This window comes from Liolophura sinensis, chromosome 13, assembly GCF_032854445.1.
Source record: "Liolophura sinensis isolate JHLJ2023 chromosome 13, CUHK_Ljap_v2, whole genome shotgun sequence".
In the NCBI taxonomy this organism is placed as follows: domain Eukaryota; kingdom Metazoa; phylum Mollusca; class Polyplacophora; order Chitonida; family Chitonidae; genus Liolophura; species Liolophura sinensis.
The window spans coordinates 25,080,109-25,095,789 of record NC_088307.1 but is presented as its reverse complement, the minus strand read 5'-3'; the positions used below and the strand labels follow the sequence as shown (position 1 = coordinate 25,095,789).

At 41.3% G+C, this 15,681-nt stretch overlaps 2 protein-coding genes across 2 annotated transcripts in view; one reads left to right on the top strand and one right to left on the bottom strand.

The window, feature by feature from the left end:
• LOC135481008 (centriolin-like) overlaps nt 1–4,129 on the bottom strand; it is a 53,359-nt gene extending 49,230 nt beyond the window's left edge. Inside the window, exons 1-4 of the mRNA XM_064760939.1 lie at nt 3,993–4,129; nt 3,006–3,233; nt 2,491–2,618; nt 1,023–1,295 (exon numbers count right to left, since the gene is read on the bottom strand). Of these exons, the coding sequence (XP_064617009.1) occupies nt 1,023–1,295; nt 2,491–2,618; nt 3,006–3,201 (597 nt within the window). The 5' untranslated portion in view covers nt 3,202–3,233; nt 3,993–4,129. The remainder of the gene's footprint in view (nt 1–1,022; nt 1,296–2,490; nt 2,619–3,005; nt 3,234–3,992) is intronic.
• LOC135480489 (haloacid dehalogenase-like hydrolase domain-containing protein 3) lies at nt 3,731–9,610 on the top strand. The gene is made up of 2 exons (XM_064760331.1): nt 3,731–3,784; nt 8,712–9,610. The coding sequence occupies exon 2, from the start codon at nt 8,718–8,720 to the stop codon at nt 9,432–9,434; it is 717 nt and encodes a 238-aa protein (XP_064616401.1). The 5' UTR covers nt 3,731–3,784; nt 8,712–8,717; the 3' UTR covers nt 9,435–9,610.
• The last annotated feature ends 6,071 nt before the right edge of the window (nt 9,611–15,681 follow it).

Sequence of the window (15,681 nt, the reverse complement as noted above, 5' to 3'; positions counted from 1 at the left end):
TCTCTCTCTCTCTCTTTCTCTCTCTCTCTCTCTCTTTCCTTTTTTTGTGTCTTGTCTAACAATGATTACTAGAGACTACCATATTTCACCTAAAGTTTAGCATTCCTAAAGTAACAAATTTAGCTTAATTTTGATTGACTTATTCACCACAAGGGGCAACTTAAAGAGTTTTTTTATGAAGCTGGAGTAATTTCTTATCAGAAAAATGTGTTGGCATCAAAATGAGCATTTCAAGGCCTTTATATGCTTCTGCAAGTGCATTTTAACAGGCAAATTTTTGGTGAAATACAGAAATACTGCACACTAATAGCCTCAATTATACTAAGTACACTAACACAAACAAGGCACAGTTCACAGGAAAAAGAAAACACTAAGCGTTATAAATTATGTACCATAATCCCTCAGGTCTGCAGCTCATCACAAAAAATTAGAGACATTGGGTTCACAAGCTTTAAACCGCCAAGAACAATGTTTGAACTTATAGCCTGAAAAAGTAGGTCTAAGGTCATGTACACTGACCAAAATCTGAATCTTGTGGCCCGAAAAAGTAGGTCAAATGTCACACACATTGCATACAATTGTTATGAAAATGTGGCAAAATTGATAAGTTTGTGTCATTTCAACGGAAGCTTCATAAAACTGTGCAAATTATTTTTCTACACCCCATAGTTGCAGAGGCGGCTGAAAAGATTGAACAATTAGGGTACACTGAACAAACCCTGAATCTTATGACCTGAAGGTCACAAATCGAAGGTCACAAGTCGAAGGTCAAAGGTCACTTACACTGACCAAAAACTGAACAGATACAAAGGACGTTCTAGTGAATTGATGTATGTAAGTTTTGTTGAATTTGGGTCAACTATTGAAGGGGTTAAGTTTTGAAGTAAAGGAGGAATTCAGGCCTGAAAAGGTGGGACGTGACTATATCAATAACCTTAGGTCAAAGTTGGAAGACAGAAAAACACAATCATTAGATTATGTTACTTGCAGGAAACACAGAAGATTACAGGTAAGCAACTCACTGAGGTAATTCTGTTCTTGGCGATGCGAAACACTCGCAGCGCTCGGAGCTTCTTACTCAGCCAAACAGGTACGTGTTCAATCTGGTTCCCGCTGACATTCAACGTCTGCAAATTCACAAGGCTTTCCAAACCTTCCAGCCGACTAATGCAGTTGAAAGACAGGTTTAACTCTTGCAGTTTTGTCAGTCTTTCTAGTTTCTCGATCTTTTCTATGACGTTACAGCTGAGGTTAAGCGTCTGCAGTCTCTTTAGGTGCTGCAAGTTTTCTATGTACTGAAATAATAAATAGCAGATTTAATTAATTATTTAAATGATTTATGCAAGCCTTTATGCAAGCAAAAACACTCCCATACCTCATGCACCTCTAAGACAAAGGTGAGGTGTGCTAATAACACTTCTGACATACTGATAATCAATAGTGAGCTTACATGTAGGTGTGCAAATCACAGCCATGGTTTCTTGCAAGGAGTGTGTTAATCACACCTTAAAAACCAAGGTGTTGTTTATGGTGTTATGGTACGTGAGCTTACATGTAGGTGTGAAAATCACAGCCATGATTTCTTGCAAGGAGTGTGATAATCACACCTTAAAAACCAAGGATTTGTTTATGGTGTTATGGTACGTGAGCTTACATGTAGGTGTGCAAATCACAGCCATGGTTTCTTGCAAGGAGTGTGATAATCACACCTTAAAAACCAAGGTGTCGTTTATGGTGTTATGGTACGTCATATTTATGAAATGATCGTTTGACCAACACACTATCAGAAAGTGCAATAAAAAACGCTGAACCAAGGCCATCAGATTGTTTCGGCGAATATTATGTTACATAGCTCTGGAATGAAGAGGACTTAATCATGATGAAACATCGCCACTGCGGAATTTGTAATGCCAATTCTGCCAAGGCGCACCAATTTTATTTTGTGTTATACAGCCAGCAATAAACAATCCAAAAAGGGAATATCAACAAAACCAAAAATACACCTTTTATTTTGTTTGACCTTGATAAATTTATGATCTACCTGTTTTTCAAAGCATTCCAATCATGTAAATATGTCTTTAGCAAGAACAATTACTGGGACAGTCCACATTTACCACAAATTAGAAGAGCTGCAAGTTTTATTTTTACACCATCCTCGGACATTGGAAAGAGATTTATTCTGCCCGCAAAACAACAGTTTAAAGTGGTGTGGCCTAGTAGGAACATTTAGCTGATCTGCTTACATCATTTTCAGTCAGATCAGGCAGATTTAAACTTCAGCCACAGCACTCTACTACATGTTTCACCAACAAATATGAATGCTTAAGGTTTAACACCGCATTGCCAACATTTCAGCCAGTTACATGTTAACATCGAAAAGGCACAACAAGAGTTGTCAAATACGCAGGTTTAAGGGACACCTGTACAGTTTGTGGGAAGTGTTCAGCCCCATCGAATGCATCGAACACAACTCAAATAACAGTGACTTACTCTAATTTTCTTTCCGCCTTCCTTGGAGAGCATCAGATTAAGGGAGGTAATCATTTCGAGATTGTCTTCTTTTGCTATTTTTTTGATGAGGCCCTCTGTGATGTATCGTATACCAGTTTGGGCTGGACCTGGAGTTGAACATATAGAGATTGATACTCTGTTCTATTTGAGACCGTGGACATTCAGGCATTTGCTGTTTTACTGAAGCCAACATGTTTTATTCAAGACACCTCAGTGAAATTATAGTCTCACAAACATATGGGAGTTAATACAAAATCTGCTTCATGGCCACATGTGCTTCTGAAAGTGCATTTTTACATACCAAAATTTATTTGAATACAGTATCAGTTACTTCAGTGTCATTAAATTTTGGAACTTATAAATTTATATAAACAAAATTTAAAACAGAATTACTATTGTGGACTTTCTTCACAGAAACAAGCACACAATAAAAAAAGGCAAAATGCAAAAAAAAAAGGCAAAATGTGTAATTAAATCCTAAACACACAGCCTACCTGTGGCAGCAGGTGAGCTGCCGCGAGATTTCGACCCTGCCACAGCATCTTTTCCGCCTGACGACCTGGAAACCACTTTGGGGATATCCTCAGCAGACCTGGCCTGTAGAGCTTTACCTCTCCCCCCGGATTTTGTAGGCAGTCCAGACGACAGCTTGGGGGAGAACACAGTGAGAGGGGATTTGGACTTCTTCATTTTCGTCGTCTAGAGTGCTACTTTGTCCTCAACTGAAAATAGATAAATACATATATACCAAATATATTTATTTACTCTCTTTTCTTTGTTTTTAATTTCTTTTGTTGAGATTTATAGTCAATTCAATCAGAAGTAAAAGCAATGGAACATTTGGTTTTCTAACACTTTTTTTCACCTTACCAAAAAGGCATTGACATATTCTTTATATTGGTAATAATTCAAGTTAACAGTCAAGAATAAAATATTTTAATCCACCATTTTGACAAGTTTGCACCAGTGCAGCAGTAGGCTTAATTAGACAAATTACAGCAATTATTGAATTAGCTGTAAAACTGTTTTTAAATGTTAAATATTGTCCTATACACGAACCCATGCAGTCTTCCACCAACGTTATTGTTTTGTTGTGATATGTTGATACTTATCAATTATTTATTGTATCAGTTAATTGTACAGTATCTTTACTCAAATGAAGTCCATCTCCGCATCAATGCAATTCTGATGATTGTTTTGGCTTCTCCCGCGCCTGCATGAACATGTCTACAAGCTGAAATTTAGAATTCTGTGAAAGCGATATCCTCAAAACGTGAGTTTTAATTTTCTACCACCATGTATTTGACAAAAACACAAGGCTTAAGTGCACCTGGCTGACGTGTAACGACACAGGCTTGACAAAGGCTTAGTGAACTGGCAGCGCGAAAAGCAGTGCAACAACAACACCATCATAACACAAAACATTCGCGTCGTGTTGCTAAGTTATTTTTCATCGATATCAAGATCTGAATTGTTCTCACCTTTGATCTAAAACCTGTACAAAGGATTCAGATTTCTCTTTAAAGTATCACAATTAACATCACCATTGATTACAGGAAGCATAGTGCGCTTGTTTTCGCTTCTGATTCCAAAAAAAAAACTTTTTTCTCAACTCCATTCTGGGCACTATAAACAACAGTACTGCAGTCAGAACCGAAGCGGATTTTCCATACATCAACCTGAACCCACCTTTGATGTACCCTCTTCACTGAATTGGTGTTTGAATTCTCCAAACTGTATTTCCCAGTCCAATCTGGAGAATTGCTCATTAGAGCCACAGAAATATTCATTAACCTGCAATAAGGCACCAGTAAGGCTGTGCCATTATGGTTTATGCTACCGTTGATTAAGAACTGCATGTCATGTTGGGACACGTTCAGTTGTAGGCCAAGTAGGCCGACTTAGTACACTAGCTATAACTTGCTTATTCTTATAGGCAGCGCACACAGTGTCGTCGGCACATATCCTTGGCCTTGAAATCCGAGACGTTTGGTGTTTAAATGGCTGAACGTTAAACCAATAAATTTGACATATAAATTATTCATGGCTGATATTGAAGCATTTAAATGGGGTGGACATACCAAACTGTACAGATTTGCTATTAAACTGAAGCCATTGGAAATAGAACCGGAATGTTGCTGGCTGTTGGAAATGTGCATATAATTTTTAAGAGGCATAAAGAAAAAGCAACTCAAGCTAAGAAGCCCAGTATTTTCACCTATTTATTTTCCCAAAGAGATGTTAAAGTCTTAATTCTTTGCCTCTATAGGAGGGAAAGAAAGAAAGTTGACTCTATTTTTATAGTTGATTATTTAAAAAGCGGTATATAAATTATATTTTGTTTTATATATACATGTATAGGCTTATATACATACATGTATATTTTTGTTCTGGAGGCTGCTAGAATGCCTATATGTCTGTGTGCATATCTATATGATACTTAAGCACACATAGCAAAATTCAATTTTAGCATTCCGCTTCGGGACCGGTAGATCCAGTATCAATCCTTGATCGAGTCACACCTAAGACTTTAAAAGAGGAAGTTTTAACTTCCTCGCTTGGCGTTCAGCATGAAGGGATAGTGCAAGGACTGCTTGCCCCGTATCAGTATAATGGCTCGGGCGGGGCGGCTTTTTTGCCTTCGGTAAGTCGTCTCAGTGAAGCAGCACTAGATAAAAGAGCGGTGGAAATCTGTCCTGCAACAAGGAGGCACATTACACGTACATGCACAACTCTTTTTGCAGTTTAGTCACACCCAGTATCTCTTATATCTTGTTTTTGTGCGAATTCAGCATTGTCATGTTCTTCCCCATTTGCACCACTCTGATGGCAGCGCAGGTTGGGGCACCTCCTTATAGTCGAGTAATCTGTGCGAATTCAGCATTGTCATGTAATGTTCTTCCCCATTTCCACCACTCTGATGGCAGCGCAGGTTGGGGCACCTCCTTATAGTCGAGTAATCTGTGCGAATTCAGCACTGTCATGTAATGTTCTTCCCCATTTCCACCACTCTGATGGCAGCGTAGGTTGGGGCACTTCCTTATAGTCGAGTAATCTGTGCGAATTCAGCATTGTCATGTAATGTTCTTCCCAATTTCCACCACTCTGATGGCAGCGCAGGTTGGGGCACCTCCTTATAGTCGAGTAATCTGTGCGAATTCAGCATAGTCATGTAACGCTCTTCCCCATTTCCACCACTCTGATGGCAGCGTAGGTTGGGGCACTTCCTTATAGTCGAGTAATCTGTGCGAATTCAGCATTGTCATGTAATGTTCTTCCCCATTTCCACCACTCTGATGGCAGCGCAGGTTGGGGCACCTCCTTATAGTCGAGTAATCCAGGTTCAGTCCTGTACCATGCCAGAAAACATCAACCTCTACTGATACTCAGTATTAAGAGGTTGGCGCCTGGACTGATCAGCCCAGCCTAGTAGTTTGTCTATTTACTGGTTGTTAAATAACATACTCAAAAATTTTTCACATTTAAGATAGCAATCAATTTTATGTGTAGTGGAAACCAGAGTGCACTGGGTAAACCACTGACCTTTGGCAAGATGATGTTAACTTTACTTATATTTAGACAGATTTCAACGAACGTTAGATTGTGAGTGAGTGAGTGCTTGGGGTTTAACGTCGTACTGAACAATTTTTCAGTCATATGACGACGAAGGAATCCTTAGGGTGCATGTACGTGTAATGTGCCTCCTTGTGGCAGGACGGACTTCCAGCGCTCTTTTATCTAGTGCATTGATTACACCAGCATTGTCGGCGAATTTAAATTGTCACCAAGTCCAACAGAATCCACAAATTCCCTGCCCAAGAACAGGATTACAGTGTGTTTAAATTTAAAGAAAGCCAAACAAAATAAGGATGGACAGCTGAAAGCCATGTGCAAAAGTGCTTTCATTTGTTTTTTCGATTTGTTTCTTGTAAATAGAGTTAAATGCAATCAGATACTTGAATAATGGTGAGCCTGACTTCTTTTTGTCTATACTACTGAGTATCCAGTTGTCTCTGTTTCCTCTGTACCACAGTCAACTCAAAACTATGCGTAAAAGAACTCTCATGTATAGTTTAGAATGCATCTGAATGTCTGAATTCTATGATGAGCTTTATGAAGTATACAGTATAACTGGTGTTTGGGTACTCTAGTGTCACAAGCGATTTTTCCCACTCTAAAAGACAGTTTTTAATGTTGGAATAGCTCTGTTTACTGACAAGTGAAAGATTATGTTAATAATTAATGTTTACAAAAAGTTGGCTTGTACATTAATGTAGAGAAAGGGAAGACATTCAGAGATTACCGGTGGTTCACCCGATTGGGGAGTTTGGAAAACTGTATGATGTTCAAGTTACGTGATGCATTCGACAATTGATCTCAAAACTCCCCAAAAAGTAGAATCATTGACACTGTCATACGCAGATAGTATACCCTCATGATACAGTGCTAAGATCTTAACATTAAGTCAACAAGAAAGACCAAGATTATTATACTGTCACAACTATCACTGTTTATAGTATGCGTAAGGATTTCAGGGCAATCACTTTCACATGTTACGGAGTTGTAAATCACTGTGGTGGTAAAAGGTACTGTGGGGAGTGAGTGCAAAAATTTACCGCAGAGGTCTGTATTCAAATCGCGAACTGCATTTAGCAATCCATCTACTATGGGAGATAATTGCAACCCTGTGACTTCCTTGGTCTTTGATATGCAAATCGCTACTGATGATTGGCTACCTGTATACTATGGGTGGCCACAGCAACCCAGTGACTGGCCAAAAACTAAACTGGGCACCGACACCGTGACCGACAGCTTTAATGTGTGAGTGTATAGGCCTGTACAACATTAAGTTATACCCTTGCAGCAACCTGCGGATGGCCGTGGGTTTCTCTTGGGATCTGCCCGATTTCTACCCATGTATAGTGCTGGCCTCCGTCATATAAGTGAAAAAAGGCGTAATTAAAACACCAATCAATTAAATAAAGAAAGAAAATATCAATTTGCTTTGATTTGCTTTGAAGAGTGTATATTTTTCACAGATTACTATCACTTTGGAGCCCACAGATATCATTTACATATGTCTTTTCACTTGTTCACGGGTATACATAGGCTATAGGCCTATATAACAGTTTATATTTTCGTTTTCTCGCTTTCTCATCTTTTTGCATTCTCGCATTAGCAGTCTCGCGTGCTGTCAACCTTTCGTTTTATATACATTTTTTCTTCCACATTTTTTTGTTTTCGCAAGGTCATGATTTCGCAAATTCGCGTTTGGCACAAGTCAGCCATCATTGTTTTAGGTGCATGCATGTACCCTTTTGAGGTGCGTTGTGTTTCTCTCTGCATGCACCGTTCGGTTCCCATCACACATAAACCTGACAGTTATTAATTGAATCCATAAACTGAGATTAAAAGCACATAACCTTGATGGTTTTCCAAAAACCTTCCTTCACATCGTCGTGGAAGTGAAAAATTCTTGATTGTGGCGTCAACCATTCAGTCAAAAAATGATTGATGTGTTAATTATGTTCTCACAGATCAGGGAAAACAGAAGTGCATGTTCCAGACACAGGAATGTAAGGAAATTTAAGATTTTAATGGTTTTGTCCTGGAATATTAGGGAAATTTGATGTCAGATCTGCTGTAGCAATTTTCAGAAGTCAAACGGCTCTAAATTCCTTGATGTTTGCTGTTATAAAATATAATGTATACCGGAACTCGAAATTTGTTCCTTGTTTTTATGAATTGGCTTCGGAAACGCCATTGTACAACTCTTGATTGTGGCGTTAACCATTTACTCAAAAATGATCTGTTAATAACATAAAGCCTGGTATACACGTAGGCCCAGTATATGAGTGATCCTCGAATGTATTATTAATATTATTATTATTTATAACACAATACTGTATACTATTCAATACAATATCTTGTTACTCTAACAGAATAATCTGCCGCAATAACAAGAGTGTACTTTCTAGCATCGCTCAGTATAGACAGAAGACTTGCTAAATTTAACAATCTATAAACAGTCAAATAAATAAATGTACCAAAGTACCAATTTATACAGATTGTACATGTGACTGCTTCCCCGTGTATAAACCAGTTAACTAATTTTTTGGCAATCAATACGTGGAACAATAAATTTGATGCCGCGTACATACAGTGGAATGGTTAATTACGGTATGTTTATTTATTTTCAGAAACGAATGGCGAAACTTCTGACGTTTGACGTCACCAACACGATTTTGCGTGTCGCTGGGAGTGTTGGCCAACAGTACGCTCACGTCGCCAAAAAGTTCAACGTCAGTTTGGACGTCAGGTCCCTTAACGAGGCCTTTAAAGGTGTGTGGCTGACTCATTCTAGGTTGTACCCGAACTTTGGACAAGCAGCAGGTCAGAGTTGCCAACAGTGGTGGGCAGGCGTCGTGGAAGAAACTTTTCGATTCGCTGGCCATTCTGTATCGGAACAACAACTACGTCCAATCAACGAAGAGCTGTATCGATATTTCATGTCCGCTGAACCCTGGGAAATTTTACCTGGATCCAATGAGGTTTTACGGAAATTAAAACTTTTGAAAGAGTCCAGACCACTGTGTGTCGGAGTGATTTCTAACACTGACTCAAGACTTAAAACTGTTTTAAAAAACTTAGAATTAATTGACAATTTCGATTTTGTGCTGTTGTCGTTTGAGTGCGGATCGGCTAAACCGGACAGTGCCATTTTTCACAAAGCTTTGGAACTTGCTGACGTCAAACCTGCTGACGCGATTCATGTCGGAGATCACGTTACCAATGATTATCACGGCGCACGCGCAATCGGAATGAAAGCCCTTCTTCTGAGTAAAACCGGGGAGATTCCAGCAGAAGTGGACCACGATCATGTCATCAAATCTTTGGATGAAATTTTTCATTTTTTGCATTAGACTGTAACAAACGATAACAACTCACCAGTTTCTTTCTCTTTCTGACGTGCATGCCTTATGTTTTAACCATTTCGTGTGCAATCTTGTTATTATATGATTCTATATTCTTGAGCACTGTATAAAACACCAAATTAAATAAAGGAATAAACAAATAAATACAGTATATGATTCTACAGGCAGACGCGAAATCATTTTCTGTTGTATGTTAACCTGTGTCGATAGGGCTACCCTAACGCTTTATACACACCCATCTTGTTTCCCCATGTAAGGAGTCCCTTCTCCAGGGCGATTCCACTCGTCTGTCTGGAATTAATGTGCTCATTGTTAAGTGATATGTATTTATGGCACGATTTTCACCATTGACCTGTATAACAATACCGGATCAACTTCCACTGTTATTCTCTGTAGCTGGTATTCCGTGATTGTTTTCGTATAAGCAAGCGTGATTATGCATGAAATACACGGGACAAACTGGCGGTGTATCTATGCTGGCTTATTGACATCAACGCAATACAACCTTTATACATGTATCTCCATATGCATTAGGTAAACAGTTGTCCTGTTCACTTACATTTTAACTGACAGGAGGCTTGGCGTTAAGGGCTTCCAAATTGAATTGTTCTTCTACAGTTCAGCAAATTCTGTTTAGCCAATCCCTGCCTGCATGCACATACAAGCTGTATTGTATTATACGTAGTCATATGTATGTCTTTATTTATTTGATTCGTATTTTATGTTGTAGTGAAGAATATTTCACTTGTAGGACTATACGGCTAGCATTATGGTAGGATTTATTTATTTATTTGATTGGTGCTTTACGCCGTACTCAAGAATATTTCACTTAATACGACGGCGGCCAGCATTATGTTGAGAGGAAACCCGGCAGATCCCGGGGAAAACCCACAACAATCCGCAGGTTGCTGCAGACCTTGCCACGTACAGACGGAGAGGAAACCAGGACAAGGAACTCACAGTGACCGCATTGGTGAGAGGCTCCTGGGCCATTACGCTGCGCTAGCGTGCTAACCAAATGAGCCACGGAGATCCCCGCATTATGGTAGGAGGAAATTGGATAGAGTCCAGGGGGAAACCCACGGCCATCCGCAGGTTTCTGCAATACACTATCCCACGTGCGACCTTGTAGAGAGGAAGCCTGCATGAGCTGGACTTGAACCCACTAAGACTGTATTGATGAGAGGTTCCCAAGCCATTGTGCTGCGCTAGCACGCGTCCTCGTAGAGGGTGAAGTGTGGAAGTGCATAGCACGATATCTCAGACTAAGTCTAGTCCCAGGTGGTAAACAGACCATCCCTTGTGATTTGGCACTTTTAATATAAATATGTAGAGGTTATATCCTGCACAACATTGTATTGAGGCGAAGGCAAGATACAGTTTGTGTAGTCCATTTTATTTGTTTATTTTCCTTTTTAAATTTTGTTTAGCGCCATACTCGATAATTTTTCACTCGTACGATGGCGGTCAGTGTATTGTGGATGGAGGAAACCGGAGCGCGTGGCGTAAACCACTGACGTTACTGATCCCATTTGCAGATGCATGTGACACGTACATGTTTATTTATTTGATTGTAGTTTTACGTCATATACTCAAGATTCACGTACTTCATGTGTACGACGACTAGCATTATAGTGGGAGGAAACTGCAGAATCAGGTGGAAATTCACGTTTCAAATATCAGCCTCATGTCTGCACGTTCAAAATCGGTAGTAAAGTTCCTAAAAGCGAGCAGCATTATAAATTTTAAGATTCAGTTTAACACTGGTACCGAACCTAGTCTGACATTTACTGAAAGGCAATTGAGCTATTCGTGGTAAATACAGAAATTTTATCTGATTATCGAATGTGGATTTTCTGCCAAAAATCACCGGTATATAGCCTCTTTAATGTTATAACATTTCAGATTTTAAATGAGTACAAATTTGTATACAATTAACACTGGTTTCCTCCAACCATAAAACTTGAGGCTGAGACAACGGCAGACTTCAAGACTCCGTGTCCTGCGCCATATATTCAAAGACACCGTGCTCTGTCATAGATTCCAATCCACACGTGTCCTGCGTCATAGACTCAAAGACACCGTGTTCTGTGTCACAGATTCCAAGACACCCTTACACTGCGTCATAGATTCCAAGACACCATGTTCTGTCATATATTCCAATACACTATTGTCCTGCGCGATAGATTCCAGGACACCGGTTTTCTGTCATAGATTCCAAGACACCCTTGTTCTGTGCCATAGACTAGAAAATTCCGTATCCTGTCATAGATTCCAATACACTATTGTCCTGCGCCATAGATTCAACGACACCCGTTTTCCGTCATAGATTCCAAGACACCCGTCTCCTGTGCCATAGACTACATAGACACCGTGTTGTGTCATAGATTCCAATACACCCGTGTCGTGCGTCATAGACTCAAAGACACCGTGTTCTGTGTCACAGATTCCAAGACACCCTTACACTGTGTCATAGATTCCAAGACACCGTGTTCTGCCATAGATTCCAATACACCCGTGTCTTGCGTCATAGATTCATAGACACCGTGATCTGTCATAGATTCCAATACTCCACTGTCCTGCGTCATAGATTCAAATAAACCCGTTTTCTGTGTCACAGATCCCAATACACCCATGTTCCGCACCATAGATTCAAAGACACCCGTTTTCTGTCATAGATTCCAAGAGGCCCGTGTTCGCCGTCATAGATTCCACTTGGACAAAATGGCTGTCGCGCTTGGAACGTCTGCTGATCGCCTTAGCAATCGACAACCCACTCCGTAAGCGTGCCTTACTGCTTCATTACGCTGGCGCAGATGTTGATGAAATCTTAGATACACTTCCGGATACCGGAAAGAGCGATGACCATGACACTGCTGTTGGAAAACTGATTGAGTATTTCTCTTCCAAAGTGAACACTGCTTACGAACTGTATAACTTCCGCCAAGCAAAACAAGGAGAGAATGAAACACTAGACTCCTATCATACCGGTTGACGACGCCTGGCGAAAACTTGTGACTTCACGAATGATGATAACTAAATAACAACAAATCGTCCTGACGTGCACATCTTAGAGACTACAGCGACGTGATTTACGTGAAAACTTTACGAGGAGTTAAGAGACCTCCTAGATGCAGGACGTGCCTTTGAAGTCAGCGAAGTACAAGCCAGCTGTGTGGAAGATGACAACAATCACCAGCCAGCACTTGTCAACGCTAACCAACGCCTGCAAGGTGACTAAAACCCGTCGCGTTATTCGCGAGGTTGGCGAGGTGGGCGGACACCAAACAAAGATCGCTGTCGCGTAACCTACAGTTATATACACGCAGAACGGACAGTCGACATGTGGTTATTGTGGATAAAATCCTGTCCTGCGAAGGTAAAAACCTGCAACTATTGTCGAAAAATTAAACCACTTTTCGTCTCTATGCCAATCGCGACTCCGCAAGCAAAATAAACAAGATGTACGTAAAGTGTGTGAAGAATCGCGACCAAAGTCTGACAGTGACGACGAATACGTTTACTCGTTTTGCTGTCATGGGCAAAATGAATGAAGTTGACACTCTGCCCATACGACAATTTGTACTGAATGAACTCTCAATACCATTTATGACTGACTCTGGCTCATCTGTAAAAATAATTGACATTGACACCTATGACAGCATTAAGCGTGCCAACTCAAACCTCAGTTTAAAGCCATCAGCTATTTCCATATGGCACAAATTCCCCCTTACTGTCTGTGGAACCGTGCTTTTTTTGATATTACCCATGACAACATCACCACATCACAGAAATTCTTTGTTGTTACTGGTAAGACCAGTAACCTCTTGAGCCATCAGACAATAAAAAAACTTAAAGTGTTGTACATTCGACCTAGTGAGAGCACTATCTCAGCAAATCAGTCACGTGACTCCAAGTCATGAAGACAAGCGATAACCAGTTCCCTGATTTGTTTGAGGGTATCGGCAAAACCAAAGAAAAGCACGTTCACCTTCACTTCGACCAATCAGTTTGTCCGAAACACCAACCGCAGCGATGCATACCTTTCCACGTCCGCAATGATGTCGAGGCCGAGCTACAGAGATTAGAATCTGTAGACATAATCGAAAAAGTCGAAGGACCAATCCCATGGGTCAGCCCCGAAGAGATCTAGAGGCGTTCGGGTCTGCGTCGATATGAGGGAGGCGAATAAGGCAATCAAGCGCGAAAACAATCCAATGCCTACAGTCGATGACCTGATCGCCGATCTGAACTCTGCCACAGTGTTCAGTAAGCTAGATTTAACGGCTGGATACCACCGGTTAGAACTCGATGTTGCCAGTCGCAACATAACCACTTTCAGTACACATCTTGGTCTAAGACTGTACAAGCGTCTCATGTTTGTCGTCAACGCAGCCTCGGAAATCTTCCAAAACCCAATCGCGGAGCTGATCCGTGACCCCCCAGGTCCAATGAACTTATCAGATGACATCATGATACAAGGTAGAAACCAATGTGAACACGACACAAATCTCCAAGCCGTACTGCAGAGACTGTACGAAAGTGGTGTGAAACTAAATGCTGTCAAATGTGTATTCTCTACAAACCAAATCGAGTTCTACGGACACATTTTTGACGCCAACGGCATCTCACCAGATCCTCGCAACGTTGACACGATCACAAACCTGTCAGCTCCTATGAACGTGAGTGAGCTAAAATCCCTTCTGGGTATGGCTCAATACGCATCGCGTTTTGTGCCAAATTACGCTTCTATGACTGAGCCGCTCAGACGTCTGACACACAAGGACATCGACTGGACATGGGGTCCACGTGAACAGAACGCACTTGATGAACTCATGCTCTCACCAGCGCCGAGGTGATAAGTTTCTTTGATCCGAACCTGCCCACGGAACTGCTAGTCGACGCAAGCCCTGTAGGATTAGGGGCAATCCTTTGTCAAGAAGTGATTAACTACGGTAGCCGCGCACTAACCGACACAGAGCAACGCTACTCTCAAACCGAGCGCGAAATGCTCGCCGCCGTTTGGGAAGCAGAGCATTTCCATTTGCACCTGTTTGGTTCTGACTTGACCATTATGACAGACCATAAACCATAAACAGAGTCAAAGACCGACCTCAGCTCATCTGGAACGCTGGCGTTTACGTCTCACGACGTACAAATGTAAACTCGTTTACCGACCTGGAAAAGATGAGAACAACCCAGCTGACTTTATTAGCCGTCACCCGCAAACTTCACCAACGACAGAGAATGTTGCTGAAGCCTTCATCAACTATGTTGTTTCCAACGCAGTTCCGAAAGCCATGATGACACTCGAAGAGGTCAGATAGAACACTCAGAATGACCCTGAGATGCAGAAATTGCTAAAAGCCATTTCCACTGCTGATTCAGGCGTGAGTGACTTTGCGACTGTAAAAAATGAGCTAACGATGTGCAATGAAATCGTCGTCCACGGCAATCGAATCGTGATTCCCCAACCTCTGAGAGCGAAAGCTGTAGACCTTGCCCACATTGGTCACCAGGGGATTGTGAAGACTAAACAACTGCTTAGACAGAAAGTCTGAAAGTCTGGTTCCCACGTTAACCGAAAGATGCATCAGCTCATGCCTTCCCTGCCAAGCTTCTACGAGCCGTCCGTTAACGCGCGAGCCACTGTGCATGACAAAACTTCCATGTGGACCATGGGAAGAAGTACCGGTTGATCTCACAGGACATTTCTCATCTAGTCATCCAGAGTGGTATTCCGAAATTGGCTGTTATATGCGCGAGATAAGGTGTTCCACAAAGAGTCAAATCCGATAACGGACCGCCTTTCAACAGGGGGACTTCAAAAACTTTGCCGCAAACCTTGCTTTCGAACACCAGCGCGTTACCGTTCTCTGGCCCAAAGCCAACAGTGACGTAGAACGTTTTATGGCAACCCTATACAAAAACATCAGAGCTTCATCAGTCGATCAAAGGAATTAGAAGCAGGTATTATTCACATTTTTCAGACATTTCCGTGCGACACCACATTCCTCCACCCATGTCTCGCCATTTGAAGCACTGACCGGACGTCAGATGAACATTGTTCTTCCACAGATGCCGATCACCTCTGACAGTCACAGCAGAATTGCTGAGTACGACGCCCTCAGTAAGCAGAAGGCGAAATCATACGCCGACAACAGACGCAACGCAGAACAAAATCAAATGCCTGTAGGTGACACCGTACTTGTGCGACAACGGAAAAGAAATAAAC